This window comes from Parasteatoda tepidariorum, chromosome 11 (assembly GCF_982258835.1).
Source record: "Parasteatoda tepidariorum strain Cologne lab strain chromosome 11, Ptep-v5.0, whole genome shotgun sequence".
In the NCBI taxonomy this organism is placed as follows: Eukaryota; Metazoa; Arthropoda; class Arachnida; order Araneae; family Theridiidae; genus Parasteatoda; species Parasteatoda tepidariorum.
Window position 1 is genome coordinate 1948673 of NC_141765.1, and position 21583 is coordinate 1970255.

Below are 21583 nucleotides of genomic sequence, written 5' to 3' on the forward strand. Positions count from 1 at the left end.
GTACATTAGATATAATATAATCTTACTGCCATACTTTTTAGGGTACCGAAATGATTTTCATAGCAACCTTTTTTCCTTAGCATACCTGTAAAAGGTGATGTAGACGGTAATACTTTCCTTCTAAAAAATAATTTCTTATTAATGAGATCTATATTTGAATTTTAAGATAATTTTTTCTGAATATTAAATTTGTCAAATATTCAAATAAAATTCTATATCCTTGTAAGAGACTTTTATTAGCATCTCTTTTAATATCAATAAATTTCTACTAAATTGTGTTAAAAACTTGGTTCAGTAGTATTTCAATCTCTTGTAAATGAAATGTATATTTCAGAAAGTGTCATGTATTTAAATTTTTTTTAAAAACATTAAACTGTTAGTACAAAATTTTTTTTTGCTTAATACTTAATTTCTTGAGGCCTACTCTAAATGCTTCTGGAAATAAGACATACAATTATATTATTAGGTTCTTTAGTACAAACAATTTTATGAGCCTGTGGTGTTGCTCTTAAATAAAATAACTGAGTCAAATGTTGGAGGGAATTATGCTCCCTGGAATTTATTTCATGTATTGAATTTATTTGTTTCTTAAAATTAATTTTTCTCTCTTTTTCTAGGTCGTTTACAGCCTGACTGCACTTTAGGGCATATGTTAAAGACAATTTTTCGCAATGAACGAATAGTTGATGCGGTAAAAATTATTCAAAATTTTAAATTTTTTGTTACTTTTATGGTCAATAAGAATTTGATTTCATTTTCGAGCACTATCTATAATCTGTGGTTTCTTTTTAGGAAGAGTAAGATGTTTGACATTTTTTTTTTCAAATTCAAATCATGATTAAATTTAGTTTATAACTGATTTCATTATTCATTACATATTCCTGAATTCATAGTTGTCCTAATATTCCTCATTTTCCCATTAAAAAATATTTTGTTCTTCCTTATTTTTTGTGTGTTTAATGTATCCCATTTTCTAAGAATACTACTGTGGATTTTTGAAAAATTCAAAAGCATCTTTTTTTCTGCTTTTATTTTAATTGATTATTAATATTTTAAATTGAAATTATCAATTGTTTTATTTTCCGTTTTACAATATATTCGTGCTGGATTTTAATACATTTCATTTCTTTATGTTTCATCATCCTACAAATAAATTGTGCAAGATTTTTAAAATCGAAATGTTCGCCGAATGTTACAAAGACTCTTAATTAATTTCTTTTGTGGTGAGCAAATGTTTGAATTAAATCAATTAAGAATTCTGAATTGATATAACAAGTTTTAAATTGTAATATTATATTTCGTACATTAAGTTGATTTATTTAACAAATTAAATTTTGCAGATTTTATTGTTATGTTCATCTTCGATGCTTTTTGATATGTTATTTTTTAATTCATTTTTTTCTTATTTTGTATTTCTTAATTTGATTATATCAGTATATTATAATATTAATATATTACGATATTAGTCGATTAATGGTATCATTAATTGGGCTTTTAAAGCAAAATGTTGCAACCATTTAGGTAACATAGACAGCTGTTTTTTTTTTGTTTTGTTTATATATGAAACATTAATATTACAATAAATTCAGCAAAAAAGCATGTGCACTACTTTAGTATTAGTAAATTTCTTAAAATTTAGTTTTTTTTTTAAATCAATTAAAAATAAAGTTCTTTGATATAAAATTATTTGTTTTCAAGATAATTCTATAAAGAAAGATTTTAATATTGTGTGGTTTTTTGCATCATTTTTTAGCTTGCTTAAATGAAAATTAATTTTTTAAAATTTCCTACTTTCACTGCACAAATGTTAAATATGCAGCAGTCTTATAGAATACTTTAAAATCAATATCATCTTACTACCTTGAAATATCTAAAACTGCCTGAATTCGATAATTCATAATGTTATTAATAATGCCTTTGAGAAAATCAGTTCCAAAGGTTTTATTTTAATATCTTATTTCATATGATATGTTAAGTAAAATGGAAATAACAAGCATTTTTATGTGTAGTATATGAAAAATTCTATTATAAATTGTAGTATATGAAAATTATGTGTAGTACCGTATTTTTCGGCGAAAGCGGCGTTTCGCCGTAAGCGCCGCACCTCGATAAAAATGAAATTTTTAAAAGAAAAGTTATAGTAAGCGCCGCTCCGGCGCAAGCGCCGCAATGGTGCTAACCCGCGTATATCAGCATCCTTTTAGAAGAGACCTTTAAATTACCATTTAGAGTATCTGTATAATAAAAAATTAAATTTTTTTATGCATTTCATAAAGTAAAGTTTTAATTTCTAAATTATAATAAAAAATTTCTTTTTCAGCAAAAAAAAGCAACAAAAAAAGTTTTCTCTTTCAGCAAAAAGAAAAGAAAACAACAAAACTATATAAAATAAAGTTGTTCTTACCAGTTGGCACCGCGCCAAAAAACGGAAGAACAGCAAAAAATATTTATATGTTCAGTAGCTGAATTAAGGCTGAACTGATTACAGAAATCCGTAAAACAATGTAATAAGAAAAAATAAAATAAAAATTTATGAAAAGAAAGATTTTAAAATTTATTACCGTTAAGAATTTGAAGAAAAACTAATACATAATAACGAAACAGCTAATAATAACAAATAACTAATAATAACAAGAATAAGAAATAACTAAGCAGGCCCCAAAAAAATTCTGAAGGAATGAGCGAAGGGGAAATAAGTTTCACTTTCACAATCTTTGAGGGTGGAGTTTTAGTGGGTAGAATGCCCTCTCCTTCAATGGAAATAACCCAATGTGACTCAACTTAGAAAGAGAGAAGAAAATGTTTAAAAGAGAGGTGTACCCCACCTCCACGTGTCATTTCTATTGGAGCTGTTTAGGAGGAATCAATCAGTTATATTTTAAAGGGGTTGAGGAAAAGAAAAGGATATGGGACCCCTAATCCAGCATTCCAAAATTCGGCTCTTAATCTGATCTAAACTCTTTCGTTTTTTCTTTAAGAAATTTATATTGATAAGACAAAAAAAATCAGCTATATTATTTTTATTTTGAATTTTATTCTGTTGAAGTAACTTACTTTATTTTATTTTTTAAAAATAAAAAAGCTTGAAGAAAAAAAAAAAATCTGTATCAAAGGAAACATCTGTTTCTAAAGCAGTTTAAAATAAAGTGAGAAGAAAAAACACCCGCATTTCCAATGAACAAAATAAAGAAATGGAAGTTGGAAAAAACTGATCAATCAATCTTGACAGCTGTGCTTTACTGATTTGCCCCCGAATTTCCCTCCTCTGTTTGACCATAAATTGGCCACACCCAGTTGACATTGAAACTACCACATGGACAATAAAATGAATTTATCCCTTTTTGCGATTTTTTATTCGATTCATTAATTTTTTTTTTATTTTGCCGCTTTTTATTTTTTCTTGTTAATTGTTGCTTGCTTGCTTTTTTTTATCGTTATTAGTTTTTAGCTTGTTTTTTGTTGTTATTCATTGTTAGTTTCTTAGCATTTAGTTTAAAAAATTTTTTTTTGTAGTTCCCGGTTAGCTTTTTTTTTTTTCTTGCGAGGTAAGCGTCTTTTGTTAAAACAAAATGTTATCTAAAAGAAAAAACGAGAACTATGATCTCGCTCCAAAGAAGAAACAATTATTTCTTCCTCATAGGATTCTGATTATTTCTTCTTGATTATATTATATAGATTATTTTGATTAGTAAAATTTCTCTTATGATGGGCCAGTTTTAAATTCACCCCATCATAATCTATGATCGAAACTTGACTAAATTTATTGCTTTTTCTGAAATTATCAGTGGAATTGAATTATAGTAATATTTGGGGGCCATATTGGAATTTCCGAAAGAGATCCGAAGTTCGGCATTTCATCAGTCCCGTGAGTGTCGGATTTAGGGTCCTATTCTTCCTTTTCTGTTCGCTTAAATTACAATTGCTAAGGCGCTAAATAGATTTCTAGCTTGCGATTTTTCCTTAAGCTGGGGGTGGATGCAAGATGCATACCTTTTAAATTTTCTCCTTATCCGATGTTTTTTTAAAATTATTATTTCGTTTATTTATTTTCTTACAGGCTGCTGCCGAAAGTTTGCTAAGAATTGGCGATGTTCTGCAGCAGATCGCGATACGGGCGAATATTTCGTCGACTTCGTTATTAATTTTTTTTAATAGTCTTTCTCTGAGAAAATTATTTCTTAAATAACTTTCCTTGACAAATTTTTTTGTTACAAAAAAATATTTCGTCGGAAGTGCCGCAGCATCGGAAGCGCCGCATGTAGGAAAAAATACAACTTTTTTTTCGATAGCGCCGCGGCTCTTCCGCCGAAAAATACGGTATATGAAAAGTAAATGTGTGGCAATAACAATTAACATATTAAATAAAAAGAATTAAAATGTTTTGCAAATGGACTAAGATAGAAAAAAAAATTTATTTTCGTTTTTCTTCTCCAAGTCCATATGTAAAAAGAAAAAAAATACGTAAAATGTATTACTATTTTCAGGGTATCCGCGCACCTGGAAAGTCATGAATATCGGTATTGAGCAAAATTTGACATAGAATGTCATGATTTTAACTATTTTTTTAAAAAAAAAGTCATGGAAAGTCATGAATTTAGATCGCCAAAAAATCTAATTATTAAACTGGAATTTACCCCTCCCCCAATTTCTTGGTATATTGAATATCTGAATTTGTTACAAACTCCCCACTCAGTCATATTTTATTAAAATGTAAAATGTTTTTATCATGCTCTTTAAAAATTGTGTTCTTTCAAAAAATGAAGAAAAAAACGTAATTTATAGAGCAAATCATCTTTTAAACTTCTGTGATTTCAGAATTTTTATTATTTATATTTTTATTTTATCAATTTAAAATTGTAGCTGAAGCAAGTCATTGATTGCCAAATTATTTTTATTCCAAAATGAGAACAGAAAAATCAGAAGTATTTCTTTCCTTTGAACAAGAAAAGTATCTTTAGAATATAATTCTGCGGAATAAAGAAAAAAAATTACTTTTGTATTTTTTAAGCTATTTTATTGCTTTCTCTGTTTTTTAAATTAAAAATCTATAAATAGGAAGATACAGAGTATAACAGTTTTGGTTACACCTATCATTTCAATGAATATGATGCTTTTTTAAATTTACTATTGTGTTTTTGTCGGAGAAAATACTAACTTCGTTAAGTCATGAAAAATTCTTGGAATTAGTCATGGAAAGTCATGAATTTAAAAATCTAAAATGTAGCAGATACCCTGTATTTTTGAAAAATAGTGCTATTTGTTTCTTTTCTCAAGAGCTTGAAAAAGGTAGTTTTAAAAGAATATTTTCAGTCAATTATTTTGTCCTTTTTTTAGTTTTGTCTGGTAGCTTGTTTAAATGGAAAAATGAATGAAATTATTATTGCCATCACGCTCAGAATTCCTGTTGAAATTTGAGAATTCCATCTAGATTCTAGTCAGAAAATTAATTAAATTTTAATTGACAAATTGTTTTTCGAGATAAATTTGTCTCGTAGTTGTCAGGCAATGGTTGACGCTATATTTTTGGCAGGCACAAAGCTCCAATTGAGATTTAATAACAACAGTTAGTCGTGGCAAGAAGGGATCACAGCTTGTTATGTCATCCGGTACTCCATTAAAATCTCTCCATTAATATTTTATAAATTTTATATACACGTATTTTATATATGTGTGTGTAACATGAAAGGCTTTAACAAATCTTTTTATTTTATTTCTTTGTCTAAAGTCTCCTTTAATTCATTCAAAATGAAACCAGTTCTCATAATTAGTATTCACATCCAGCATCTGAGTCACCATATCCAGCCTGCCAGTTTCCTAAAATTCTATTTTAGTGTTCATAGCATTAGCAATAGAAAGAAAAAAGTTTTCAAACCACTTTTCTAGGTGCACTTATGTTGTTTTTTCAATTACTCGCCAGTCAGATTGAGTTTAATGTTTTTGTATAATTTAAATAAGATTATTATGTATATTTTTTAAAGAGCATAAGCATCTATTAAAAAAATATATGTACTTTGATTATTTTATATTACTAAAATGTAAATATTGTAAAAATATGTTAAAGAGTGACTATAATGCAACTATTTCATATATTTGGAAACTATTTTGGGGATTTTTTTCCCTTCATATTTGAAGCAGCTAAAGTGACTATTTGGACTAATGGAAATACCCTAGTAGCAGCCCTGAAAATGTTTTTTGATTTCATTGTCAGCTTTTTTTTTTTCCTAGCTCATCTCTGATGATTGAGAAGTAATAAGAAAAGAGGTTAGAGTCAGTTGTTATAGTAATAGTGTTATAGTGTAGTTTCCATATTTTAGCAATCACTTTAATGTTTAGATTTCAGACTTGGAAGACTTCGCATAGGATAAATTTCCTTTAGAAAATAATTTATAATGTATTACATTATTTAATGTTAACTTCATTTTCATTACCATATTATTTATGGCTTATGGACACCCTTGGGTAAAACAACTAGGGATCAATCTATTTATTTTTATATGAATTTAACTAGAAATAAAAACAAATATAATGAAAGCAACTCTTTGACTTGAATTATACATGACAACATTCTCTCTACAATACTTGATTTCTTTTTTTTTTAAGATTGTAAAAGTGTACTGTGAAGAAGATAATTTGCCATTGAATACTGCTGCCTGTAGGTTGCTTTTAGATATACTGCCAGGATTGGAAAGTGTGATTTTTGAAGAGGTAGTTATTTTCAGTTTACCTATTTTGTACAATATCCTTAAGATGTGTGACATAGTATTATCCTAATAAATAAATGAAATTTAAAAATTAAAATTTTTGTAATTTATGAAGTAACAATAGATTTGAGAGGACATATTGCCTAGGTGAGCAAAGAGATAAAGTTATGAACAAAAAAAACTAATATTTCTGATTTTTTTTAACAATAAGAGCGACTTTTGATAAGTTAATATATTCTTTCTGTGGAAAAATAAGTTTATACACTGGAGTGTAAAAATTAAGGACAAAGTGGTTTTTCAAATGTAAGTTTGAACAGCAGTGTTGAAAATCGATAAAAATCATACCATAGGATTCTCAAAATGTAAAAATATGAGAAAGTAAGCAACTTACAAGAAAAAGTTAATGTCTTCCATGAAGATGAACTTATTACCCACAGCACCTTTAAAAGATGCACCTCTGGAACTAGTTGTTATAAAGGGGTGATATTCTTCATTAGTAGGTAATTTGATTATCAATGCTAGTTCAAAAAATTTTGTTAAATATGAAACATTCTTGGTATATGAATTGATATCTTGATATCAATATTTTGCTCAAAAATTTTCAGGGTTTTGCACTTTGTGTCAGAATTACCCCTAACAAAATATATTAGTATTATCTATATTTCATTGTACCTATATTACTATTTTTGCTATCTATTTAAATTGCTTTGATTACCATAATACCAGTTGTGCGTAGTACCAAAATTACTTTAGCATCATTGGCGTCTATAATATCATGTCAATTTTTTAAGGTTCTCTTAAACAAGTTACAGGGTACAGTGTTTTCATTACAGAAAAAAAATGAGAGAATTTTTCGCCCTTTCTCAAAAACTGGGTGAGATTTCTAAAAATTAAAAAAAAAAACACGAATAGACTTGGAAAAAAAACTGTTTCTTTAATTATAATACATTTTTAACATCTTCTAATTTTTAAAGCATTGAATATTTTTGCTGCATTATCACATGGACAAGGTCCTATATCTACTTTTTCATCAGCTATTCTCGTTAGGTTGCTCAAATGCTTATCAGTCAATCTGTTACGATATTTTGTCTTAATACGGTTTTGGGTGCTAAATGACCTTGCAACAGATGCTGAACTATTCGGAATCCCTAAGTAAATTTGTCTTTTCAATTATTTCTGCTATAGAATAATGAAGTTCGTTGAAGTTATTTCCATGTTCATACTTCTTGTTAGGTCTTCCAGCATAGTTTTCACAGACTTCAACTTTTACAAATTGCTGTAAATTGTTGATAAGTGAGTTTGGTAATTCATTAACAACTAAAAATAGAGCAACTTTAAACAACTTATTATAAAGGGCTAATTTTTTTTCTCAACACTTGTCGTAGCTGTTCTTTTCTAACACAAGTCTTTTTCAAAATGGCGGAAGACGAAATTTTTTCCAGAATTCAAGAGATTCAAGCATTTTAAAATTGATTGATAGAGTGCGCGAACTTCTCGCTTTAATAATTTTTTAATGCGAGATAGGAAAAAAATGCGAGATTCTCGCTGTAGTGAAAACACTGGTATCCGCGCACCTGGAAAGTCATGAAAAATCATGGAAAGTCATGAATTTCAGTATTGAACAAAATTTGTTATGAAATGTCATGATTTTTGCTATTTTTTAAAAAAAATCATGGAAAGTCATGAATTTAGGTCTCCCAGTGTTTAAAGTGCTGCGCCGATCCGCGCCAAGTGTGGAAACCAGCGCCTACATGCTCCAAATTGAAGTAGTAGGCTTAAATTGCGCCGATCTGCGCCAAAAGGGATATTTTCTCCTGGGTATGGCCAAGTCACAATTTTGCGGCAACCAAGCTACTGCGATGTGGGGGTTGCTCTGGATTCAGTGGGAAGGATTCTTGCACTCTCATGTGCAACTCTGCTTCATTTTGCAAGATCATTCTCATTCATTTTCAATTTCAGGTTTATTTTCCACTCTCTGAAATGGAACCAAAACTTCCCTCGAATTTTCGGGGACCAACTAAACATTCCAAATTTTAATAGCAAAAGAAAATTTTATTTCTCTTGTTAATTTCTTCGTTATTGAAGTGCTATAGTCTTCGTCAATGGCAAGCTAATAGCCTTCTTGCCCTATTCTATTTATAGAATAGTACCCATGATCTTGGAATTAACTTGGGGACCCTTCACTAAGTACATATTTTCATGTTGATCCTCAGAGCAGTCAAGAATCACAAAGCTTCATAACCTCAAAATTTCCATCTCCCTTTTATTCATTTAATTTAATAAAGATGAGAATTAATTGAGTTTCACAAACGTAAATTTTATCTGAGGGACCATCCACTAATTGCATATTGTTTTTGAACATTTATTTTACTTTATTACTTTTTTTTTACTAATATTTTTATTTTTTCTTATTGCATTTTATTATTGTGTTATTACTTTCAAAATTTTCAGTGCTCTTATTTTGTTTCAGGAAAAAACTTAATAATATTTAGAGAAAAGATTTTAAATGAGTATGAAGAGAGGGGCTTTCAGAAATTTTAAAGCAGCAAAAAAATCTTATGTTCTTCAGATTTGTCATTCAAAAATACTTTAATTCATCTCTTAATGATTTGATTTAAAACAATTGATCTAAAAAGTTTTAATTATCACAGATTTGTTAAATATTATGAGTGTAGGGACATTATAATAATTTACTTCTGACAAAATTTTTTTTACCTTCAATACTCATTGTATTTGCATTTAAAAATTATTTATTTATTTTTAATCATTTCATTAATGAAATACTGTACTAGGTAACCAATTTTAATTTAAAAAATTTAGGGGCCATTCACTAATTTACATTTGTAATATAAATTTATTAATGTTTGCTTAATTTTTTACATATTTTTATAAATTCGGTATGATGAATATTAATCTTGTTAATGTTTAGTTGAATATACTATAACAAATAACATTTATTTAAATTTTAAGAAAAATATACTCAATAACATTAAATGATAGTTAAATTAATTAGAGTTTTAAATTACCTTTTACAGAATTAAATAAAGTAATTATTAATTTAAAAAATAGTATGAGCCACTCAATATTGAATTTATTTAAATTGCTTTTGCCAAAAGCTCTTTTTTAAAAAATATTTCGGCTATATAAATAAATGTTTAGGTCTTTTTTCAAATTCAGACACTATTGATTCACTTGCTGTATGATGAAATGGTGTCTCTATTTAAGAATTGTTAGGGCGTTTTTTAAAGAGTTCTGCTTTTCTTAGTTTGACGGGAAAGGACTTAAAATCTTTGGTTGTAGAAAATGCAGGAATTTGGCAAAATTCTACTTTAATAGATGTTGGACTAGATACCACAAATGCGATGACATCCTTATGTTCTTCAAAAAAAAAATTGTGTGTATTTAGGGGCCAGGTCTATAGCATGTACAAAAAAGTTATTAAAAGCATTGCCTCTTGAAAATAGGTTACTGTACCATTTTAAAGTGTTGCATCCTGTAATGAGAATGGAAGACACTTCTATTAAGTCAATAAGATATCTGGCAACAGTAGCCCCATTCATTATAAAACCTGAAGAGGCATCTTTGTTACTGTTATGTGGAGAACCAGAAGGTTATTCTTCTGACTCAAATGAATGTGCACCAATTGATGTGCTTTGGAAAAATTATTTTGTGAAGAAATATAATTTGGGAAATATCAAATATCCTCTTATAACAAAGCTTTTTAAAGCTCTTTTGTGCATACCACATGGGAATGCCGATGTTGAAAGAGGTTTTAGTACTGGAGAGGTTTTTGTTTCGTTCATATGTGTGAATAAAAAGCTACTTGACAATAGGGCGAGTTTAAATTTGCATAGTGTTAATGGTTTGAGACAAGTTGTGTCACATATCTGCTGGGGGGCTTAAATAACTTTAAAGTTGACAAAGATATGATTAAAGGGACTCATGCAGCATTTAAAAATTATTCTGCTTGATTAGAGATTGAGAAAAAAGAATGTGAAAACACTGAAACTGAGGAAAGTAGATTGAAAGCTGCTGAAATTGATTTGCTTTAATTGAAGGCTTCTCAAGATCTATTAGCCACAGCTGAAGAAAATATTAAAGATGGGTTAAATAATAAAAGCATGTCGATTATAGAAAGCGGACAGATCCTCTTATCTGAGGCTAAGTCAAGGATAGCAGAATATTTAACAGAATTGGAAGATACCAAAAAGAAACTTAATTTGTTTATGCAGGGACCTTCAAAAAATTGTAAAAAATAAGATATGTTACTAATGAACAAAATTAAAAACTTTTGTTATTAAATTGCTCCAAAATAGCTTTTCAGTTGCTCCAAAGATGCTTCAAAACCATGTTTTGCCACTTGCACCACTGGTCTCCGAAAAATCTAATTTTTAAAATGGAATCCCCCCCCCCCAATTTCATCCTGTTCCAAATATCTGAATTCCTAACAAAATCATCACTCGGGCATATTTTATTCGAATATAAAATGATTTTATCATGTTCTTTAAAAATTATGGTGCTGTTTCAAAAAATGAAAGAAAACACATCATTTCTAGAGCGAATTATCTTTTAAACTCTTCTGTGATTTAAGAATCTTTGTTTATTTTATTTTATTTTATCAATTTAAAATTCGAGTTGAAGCAAACCAGTCATTGGCGAATATTTTTTATTCCAAAATCAGAACAGAAAAATCAGGAGTATTTCTTTCCTTTCAGATGAACATGAAAAGTGTCTTTAGAATATAATTCTACAGAAAAAAAATTATTTGCTTTCGTATTTTTTTCAGCTATTTTATTGTTTCAACCAGGGTTTGTTGATTTAAATCAGCTTGATTTAAAGCACAATTTAAATAATGATTTAAATCAAGATTTAAATAATGATTTTTTTAAAAAAATCATTGATTTAAATCGATTCTTTTTTTAAAAATATATATATTGATTTTAAATGTTAAAAAACAGTGTTTTGAATTATTGATACTTCTATTATTTTGTTTTCTTAGTTTTAAAATTTATTTTAAATAAATTGCTGCATTAATTAATTTTTAATGTAATTACTTTCTTTCTTGGTGTTTGTTAAATTCCAACACATTTGAAATTACACTTTTAAAAATGTTTTGATTCTTGAGATTGAAAGTACAGATTAAAGTAAACATTTAATGCTGTTTTAATCTAGTACCTTTATAATACTTATATATAATACTTTTTTAAATTTATTGTTGCTTTTTTGTTGGAGAAAATAGTAACTTCATTAAGTTATGAAAAATTCTTGGAATTAGTCATGGAAAATCATGAAAAGTCATGAATTTGAAAATCTAAAATGTAACAGATACCCTGAAATTAGTATAATTTTTCCATTAATTATGCTGCACTTATTTATCATGGAGTAATATCCTGTACTTCATGGTTGTTGTAGCTTGGTAGATGTAACTTTTTATGCATCTTTTTCTTTTTTTTAAATTATAAAGTGGTATTTAAAAAGTGAAATTCCTACTATCTAACTCTACTAGCGCTATAAAAATTTATAAGATCCATAACAACCATTTAAAAAGATATATTGACTTTGTCTTAAAAAAAAAAAAAATTTAAAAAATGTAATGAGAGATTTATGAAAATGGATAACATTACATTACAAATTTATATGGATCTATTAGTTAATTCTTTTTCCTTTTTTTTATTTACGAAAAGAACAATATCTATTAAAGTAGTTTGAAAAACAAAATCAAATCATTTTTGCATTTGAAACATTCTCCATTTTCTTAAATAAGCAAATTGAATTGCATCCATTTTCTTGACCTTTGTTTATGGCTAGTGCAAGAAGTTTACTAGAATAACAGACTTCACCATGCTAAGCGCCATTAGCAAATGTTTAAATATGCTTTTTTAGGTGTCTCAAATTTTTAAAATACATATTTCCACCTATGTCAATTTTCTGTAACTGTGCATTGTAATCCTTATCCATCTTTGTAAATGCATATTTTGAGCAATCTCTATTTTCTTAAACATTTTGTGCTATGTCCTAAATAAAAGAGCTCGCTAATATACATGCAACTGACAAAACAAATCAGAGAATAGATCAGTAGTAAAATGACATAAAAATAAATCAAAGATTGTTCAGATTTTGGCAAGTAGGAGATTTTCTAACTCTTGGATTATAAATTAATAAAAAACATACCTTCTTTAATTATTTTAAGAATATAAAAAGAAAAAGATTAGCCCTCTCCTTGACCTGAAAATTAACTTAAGAGAAGGGTTAATGCAGAATATTACATTGGGCAATAAATCTTATAAATCTTCTATGCTTAAAGAGCATGTAATTGCTGGCAGGCAAACATTATCTATAATTTAATAATGTACATATTTTTATACCAAAATTCTGTTCATTTAAATAAAAAAATTTATATTGCATACAATTCACTAAAATAATTTTTTTAACTCTTTAAATGCTTTTATTTTATTATTGCTATGATGTCTATGTTTTTCTGTGTATTAATTGTATATTTTTTTGTATTTAAGTTGCAGTAAATTTTCACAATTTTTTTTACAAATCTTCTGCAAATTTCAATTATTTTTTTTTCAGTAACAAATTTGCTACCCTTCTTATAACAGAATTAAGTGTCCATAACTACCTGCCTTTCATTAACCTATTTTTTTATTTTATAGGAAGGTTTTGTTCCACGGCTTTTGCATTTTGTTGAAATTTCTCCTAATCCATTAAGATCCTATGCTACAGGCCTTGTAGCAGCAGCTATGGAGTGTACAGAAATTGCATCAAATTTTCGAGAAAGAAATGTGTACTTTGTAAGTTTTTGATTTTTTTTTTTACATATTAATATGGTTGTCAGATTTTGTATTTTTAAATTATGTTGAATCAAGATAAAAGTAATAACATTTAAAATCATTTAAATAAATTTTAAAAAGGCAGTAAATATATACGATTTTGCTTTTATTTAGCAATTATAAAGTTATTTTAAGAGTTAATTGTCCATTTCTAGTTCTTTCACAATAGTATTCTCAATGCTTTTGTTTTTTCCACTTTTTTGAAATCATAATGTGTGGTTTCTTTCTTAATAGTTTTCAATGTTTAAGACAGTCATTTGGCAACCTCATCATTGTTAGTTGTGAATTCCTGGATCCTTTTTTCTACCTACCAGAGAGGAAAATACTTCAGCCTTTCTCTAGATAAATATTATTTTCTTCTCATAAAAATTTGATTGGGCTGATCGTGTTAGGTTTTATTTGCTTCGCAATAACGTTTTTTTTTCTAGCTAGAATATCGTTTTTTTCACCACATGTTTTCACTTCAATTCATGAAGCGTATACATCAGAATTGCGGCACTAGGATTAGTGACTATTAAATAAAGAAATTGAAATCATCAGATGCTAAAGGATATCTTTCCATTAAATCTTTTTTTAAAGCTAATGAACTGCCTTATATTGAACTAGAACAACCACTACTGATTATTGAGCGAGAACAACCGCCACCGATTATTGAGCGAGAAAAGTACTGTTAACTACTGAATTAAAACAATCACCACCGAATATTGAACATGAAAACTTGCCATCAACTAGTGAATTAGAAAAATCTCCACCGAGGCGTCGACTAGTGAATCCGAAAGCTTGATTCTCAAAATTGCTCAAGAAAAATTAAGACTGATTATTAAGCTTTATGAGTAACTTCATAATTAGCTCTATTATATCATACTGCTAAAAAATTTCTATTTAAAATATGTTCGGTTATTTATCAGATTGAACCCTGGATTACTCAACCTGTAAAATTTGGCGATCATCCTAATAGAGTCATCGATATGCTTTAAAACAGCGCCAGACATCTTTCAGTATTTGCAACTGGAAAAAATGCTCCAAGAAAATTGCTACAGGGATCATTTAATGAAGGAGCAAAAATAATTTCTGATAAAAGACAAAGAAAGAAGACATCAGAAAACTTCTCACTAAGTACATAAAAATAGCTTATTTTATCATAAAAAAAAACAAAAACAATTTGGCTTCTTTGGGGAAGTGTATTGGAAAAGATCTGGGTGGTGCAGACATTCAATCCTAATTTAAGTTCATGTGGCAAGAATGCAGCATATATGTCTAATGTTTCAGTTGACAATATAGTTGGTACAATTTCTCTCCATCTTGAGCAAATTACTATTACAAATTTGAAAGTAGTAGATTCTTTTACATTATTAGCAAATGAGTCTGCAGATGAAACACAGTGGTTGCAACTTGGTTTTATAGCCTGTTATAAATTAAAAAGAATACCGGGAGTCAAAGAAAAGTATCTTGGGATGATAAACCTAGCTTCAACTAATGCTACATCAATAACTAATGAAATAGAGAAATTTATGATGGTTAAAAGAATAAAAATAGCGAATTGTTTTGTTCTGGCATTAGATGGAGCAAATGCTATGAGTGGGCAAATATCTGGTGTGCAAAGAAGAGTTTGGAATTTATCTCTACATTCTACGTACATCAATTGTAGAAACAATCGATTGGCTCTAATTTATGCACATCTCTTAAAGAACCATGCAATTTTACAGAACATAGATTTCCTGCTTATTAGTTTCAGGAAACTTTTCCATTTCAGTCCTGTTAAACATCAAGTTTTAAAGACATTCAATAGAATGTATATTTCATGAGTGTTTTGAAAACTCTGAAAGTTTCTGCTAGAAGATGGCTTCCACACGGATTTGCATACTCGAGAATAATAAACTGTTATCTGAAATTTGTGTAAACTCTGGACACTATGTTTTAAAATGAAAGACAACCAGAGCTTAGGTGGCTAGAGAACAATTGTTAAATGTGAATGGTTGCCTTGCTTTTTATTTTTATCTGACTTTCTTAAGGTTAAATAATTTGAATCTTTGACTGCAAAACACTTAAATTTTGTATAGTTCTGTTGAAACCGAATTGTCTGTCATCTGTAAAGAAGTGGAAGAGCTTTCTATTAATTTGAAAGATGCAGAGAATTTTAGGAAAGCTGAAGAACTTTTACAATTTTCTGATGAGTGCACTGAGCTCAGTATGAAAAGACATAAGTGTAACAATCAAAATATTTCAGACAGAATCCAAAATTTTATGAAAAATTTTGTTAAGAAATTTCATATGATTTCATGTTAAAGATTTCGGATGAATTTGCAGTAAATAATGAAGTTGCATTTGATATGTTCAGCAATTTGGATATTAATTACAATGTACCAGATAGTCAGGACTAAACTTGCCTTTTTACTTTATTGTCTTTTTATGGACTGAAACAAATTGATACATTTCAGGGTACTATCAAAGTTTCACCCCCGTTTAAAAATTCTATAAAAGCTCAAAAGGAAAAAGATAGTTTTAACATTAATGTGTCTCTTGCAAAGGTGACTTATGATTTAAATAAAAATGCTGCAGCTCAATCACTTCTCAAGCATGCTAAGAAATAAGTAAAAAAAAAAAATGCATTGAAAAGAACATGACTTCACTTAATATCTTAAATTCTGTGGAAAAAGAATCCCATAGCTGGGAAACTTTTCCAAATCTTTTACAACTACTAACATTGTCTTTAACTATACCATCATCAACAGCTTCAGTTGAAAGATTATTTTCTTGAATGAATCTTGTTTGCACTGAGTTGCAGCAAGAATAAAACAAGAGACATTAGATAGACATTTGCGCATTGTTATAAATGGGCCAAAAAAATTGACTGAGGTTGAGTGTTCAGCAATTATTGATATTTTTAAATCTTCTGAAAATCAAGGTATATTGCTCTAATATTTTGTTAATTATGTTTTTCTGCTTAAATTTAAATGCTAAGATCTCATTTTATTTATATTTTGTAACTTAAACCCTTTTGAAATCATATATAAAATTTATAAATTCCAAATTAAGTATTCTTTGGTATTATTTCTACAAGCATCATACATGTACATTCTTATTAACATTAAATAATTAATAATTTTTGTTTTCTCAGTAAATAAATAATTGTTCAGTTTATATTTTCATAAAATTAATTAATAGAATATTATTTAATTAGAAATTGATTTATATGAATTTTTTAAATAAAATTTTATTGTTGAGGAAAAACTATAATCACATTTATTTGAAGCAGTTTTCTTCTACGTCCGCATGTTATCAGAATGTTCTGATTGACCGTTAACTTTTGAGCCCAAGAAGGCTATAAATACCAGTAACTTTGTTTATCCGATGTTCTTTCCTATTTCTACTGTCCCAGTATATGTTCCAACTGTGTAAGTCTCTGTGTTCTAATAAACATGTCTTTCTCTGATCCACTGCTCTCTGAATTTCATTACATCAACAGTTATAACTTAAAGAAAGGTTTAAATTTGCTTACTGTGTAACACATTAAAAGTTATCCATAAGTTGTGTTATTTAAAATAGATAAATTGAAATGATTTAAAATGTAAGTGGTTTTGTTTTCATTATTCATCCGAAACACATAGTCGGCATTTGAGCAATATAAGATAAATACTGAATATTTGTATGTCGCATCTTTAATTTAGTTGCAGCAATCAGTATTTTTGAAAATTTATTAGAATTTTACTGTGTTAAGTATAATCTTGTTTCTATTTACAATTTAAAAACTCTTTTAAAGTTATTTTTGCAAATTTCGCAATGAGAGCATCCTATTTGTACAAATTCACAAAAGCAGGACCCTAGTTGAAAGAATGCTACAATGCTAATTTTAGATTCACAAATTATGAATAGTTTTTTCACAATTTTGCAGGACCTTTCACAAAATGTCTGAACGGACCTTTGTAACTATTTGTATTAATTATTGTTGCTTTTAATATATATAGTGATTGAGTTAATTTTCTCTAGGTACCATTGATGCTGAAAAGACTTCATGAGGTTAGTCAAAAGTATTTGAAAACACCACCTCCTAATTCTAATGATACACTTGTCAACTCAAATAGGCCATTTGCTGCATTTAAAAAGCTTTCAGAGAAAAGATGTGTGGAGGATGATAGTAAGTCAAGTTCATACAAGTCACCTAAAAAGAAAAGGAAAAACAATGTAAGTTAGAAATAAGTTTGTTAAAGTATTTTTCCCCCGCATAAGTAACATATAACATAATTTAAAAGGCAGGCTCACCATCATTTATTAACATAAGAGGAAGAGAAAAGTTAAATTAACGCTACTTTGATGCAATAGATTTCTGTTTAGTTTTGTTTGTCATGTTTAGCTGTTCAAGGGATACTTTGAAGTTAAAAATATTGAGATGATAAAGTAGTCAGCCAAATCTTTAGCTAATAAGTTATACACTGATGAGGATTATGCACTACTATATTTCTTAGCTTGGCAGAAATGAGGGTAGTAGATTGTAGTATAGTATACCGGAAATTACGGTACTTAATCATTTTTGACATTATGTGTATCATTTTGCTAATGACATGTATAGGACAAATATAAAATTATCGTAATTTCGCGGAGAAACGCCGCCCTGGTATATACGCCGCGCCCTAAAAAATAGCTTGAAATAAAAAAGCTTTTCATAGGATATGCCGGTCCATCGTACACGCCGCGCCGAATTTTACTATACTAACGCAGGTATTGATAAAAGACTTAACACATTCTCTAAATATGCATATGTGTATAATTTAAATAGTTAAATAAGAACCAATAAAGGGATATTGAATATACAAAAATATAGAAACAATCCTAGTATATAAAGTACATTTCAATAACTTTCTAAGTAAAATTAAGCATTTTCTCATTTTAATGTGAAGTAACCATTAAAATATAAATATAATAATTAATTCATTATTCAGAAACCATTAAAATAAGTATGAAAATTGTTTAAATTAAGCGGTCTTACTTTTAAATCAGCAATCCAAAATCCTGTTTTAGAATTAGACGATAAATCCAAAAAAATTTTGTTCAAAGAAAAACTAAAGAATAATTTATTTAGATATCACCTATCACTATATATTCATATCACTGCACTTAAAAATTCCTCAAAATCAGAACTCTCTGTACCAGAGCAAATTAGGTTTACTAGTTTATTGTTTATTTCTGGCTCATCTCCGTCACTCACACTTTCAGCCTCAATTTCGGTTTCGTTTTGTCCCGGGATGATTTCCGCTTTTTTGAAGCCATTTATCACAGTTTCTTTTTTAATTGTTGGCAGCTTAAGCACAGCGGTATAATTTTTCCTCTTATTGAGAGGCATTTAAAATGAATAACTTAAAAACAAGTTATATCAAAACAAGACGAAAATATTATAAACGAAAGAAGAATATTAACGAAAGAAAAATATTAATAAAACAAAAACAAATCGGAATTGAAGATAAAACGATAAAAATAAATAAATAAACAAAATTGAGCTGAGGAAGATCAAAATTAAACAGAAATATGAGCAATGAAAAAAAGGAAAAAAACCAATACTCCCAAGGATATAAAACAAGTTTCTGTATTTAGCATTTCCTCCCCCTATTTTCGTTTCTCAAATCAGGTTTCTTTTTTTAACTGACTCCACCTTGGACGGTCTTTCTTTTATCCCTGTCTAAAATTCTCACACATTGCTTTTTTTCCTCTTTACTGACCCTCAGTTGAAAGTTTGAAATTCTTCTTCAACATTTTAATTGTAAGATTATTCAAGGTTATCCCAAGCTCATCAGCTCCCTTTATTCATCAAACATTCACATGTTTTTAACAACCAGCTGAAGAAAAAAGGGGAGTTGAGAGGCATCCATGACAAGTGGAATAGACATATTTCCTGGAAAAAACGGAGGGGGGGAGCGTTTGTTTTACAGTTGATGTTATCACTGGCCCCACCCTGATTTTTTCATTCATTCCTTTCTGATTTATGCTTCTCCACTCCACACCCATTTTCTACACTCAACAGCTGTTCATATGGCAGAAAAGGAAAGAGAGATTGTTCTCTTGTGGATAGTGGCTTCCAGAAACAGGGATCTGATTGAGATTTTTTCAGATTTTTCCATATCTTCCGCTCTTTTTTCATAAATTTTTTTATGCAGTGAATGATATTTTGTTGAAAAATTTTTTCTTCCACGGAGCAAAAGTATTGAAGCCCCCAATAAACCTTTCTTCACATGTCAATCTGCTGGCTGGGGTAAAAGTGGTTGACCTTGGTAAAACAATGCCGTCATCTACTACACTACTCTCTTATCTTTTCAGGGATGAAAGACTTTTTAAAATTTCCGACCATTTTCCAAAAACTTATGGGGAGTCGAACGAACGATATAGTCGGACTTGCGACGAACTCCCCCCCCCCCCCTGCAGTAGCCCCCTGAAAAAATGATCTTCAGAAGAAAATGGGTAGAATTTCGGCATGTATGCCGTAGCCTTGACAACCGCGACTTCCGCTATAGATTGGAAAAAAGAAAAAAAAGTCCTAAGCAGTTTCGTTTCGGCCGCCAGGGTTCCCACGGTCCTTGAGAGTCCTTGAAAGTCCTTGAATTTTTTTGTTGCTAAATTTAGGTCCTTGAAAGTGCTTGAAAAACGTCTTAGGTCCTTGAAAAACTTGATAGGTCCTTGAATTTGTCCAATACTGCCGACGGCCCTTTTTATAAAACACCCGCGGATCTCTCTCGTTCTTTCTGTTTTGTTCCCGAGCTCTCTCACGTGGTTTTTAATGCCACCGTTTCTAACCGGGCCTAGCGTCTTGGTGTCTGCCAAGTGCGCGGAGGACAGCAGACAATCAATGCGTCCCGGGCGAGACTCCATTTCAGCTTCTGTCGCATATGCTTAGATCTTCTTTTTTCTTATCGAAACTGGAATACTCTCGAATTTTGTAACAATATGTACCTTGTAGTTTTCAATAAATTTGCCGTTTTACCATCCACACTTGTCCTTACGTTTGCGTCATATCAAAACTTTATTGCGTCATTTCAAAACTTTATTGTAAAGCGTATTCGCAAAGGCACGGCTTCGTATTTGTGTTATGTAGTTTAGACTAGTTATGCCTGGGAAGTGCTATTTTAATCCCCAATGGATGGATAATCCAGCTTATAAAGAATGGATTTTATCGATGCCCGAAAATAAGTTCAGAGCCAAGTGCCAATTATGCATGAAGGAGATCGATATCGCAAAAATGGAAGAATCTGCTCTGAAATCACACATGAAAGAAAGGTAAGACAAAAAAGCAGTCTCATGCCCTGAGTTCTCTTTTTCCAAAGACATAAATATCTAATTCATCTGGTGTAAATACTCCTTCAACATCGTGTGCCCCAAGTGAAACAGAAACTTTAGTGGCCGAGGTAACATTGTCTTCTTATCTGGTCAAAAGGAATGTGCTTGATGCTGAAATTCTCTGGAGTCTGAAGTGCATCACTAGTAATTATTCATATAACTCCTGTGAAGGGATTAGTAAATTGTTCTCCAAAATGTTTGCTGATAGCTGTATAGCGAGACAATTTTCTTGTAGTGCCACAAAGTGAGCCTATTTGGGCTCCTTTGGATTGGCACTATACTTCAAAGGGATTCTTATAAATGAGCTGAAGAATGTTGATTGCTACACTGTACTCTTTGATGAGACGTTAAATCAGTTTCTACAATCTAGGCAGATGGACATTATGGTAAGGAATTGATAATAAAGTTTGCACTAAGTATCTTACCTCCCAATTTATGGGTCATGGAACTGCAGAAAATATTTTGTCCTCTTTTTACAAATGCATGGATGATGGTTAAAAGCTCTCTAAAATACTTCAATTATCCATGGATGGACCCTATGTCAATTTGAAATTCTATGAGAAGCTTCAGTGTGAATTAAAAGAGAAATATTCCCACCAGGTCATATTCATTGGCAGTTGTGGATTACACATAACGAATAATGTTAAACATTGTGAAAATGGGATATGTTCCTTCTAATTTTTATTTTCAGAAAGAATTGTTGCTACATAACATTTAGAGAAGGTT

At 29.4% G+C, this 21583-nt stretch overlaps 1 protein-coding gene across 4 annotated transcripts in view; it reads left to right on the forward strand.

Moving 5' to 3' along the window:
- Positions 1 to 21583, forward strand: part of mahj (LisH and WD40 domain-containing protein mahjong) — a 161543-nt gene that overhangs the window by 24122 nt on the left and 115838 nt on the right. For all 4 annotated transcript variants that reach the window (XM_087154784.1, XM_087154786.1, XM_087154785.1 and 1 more), the window contains 4 exons: positions 618 to 691; positions 6601 to 6705; positions 13361 to 13498; positions 17525 to 17719. In XM_087154784.1, the coding sequence (XP_087010910.1) occupies positions 618 to 691; positions 6601 to 6705; positions 13361 to 13498; positions 17525 to 17719 (512 nt within the window). The remainder of the gene's footprint in view (positions 1 to 617; positions 692 to 6600; positions 6706 to 13360; positions 13499 to 17524; positions 17720 to 21583) is intronic.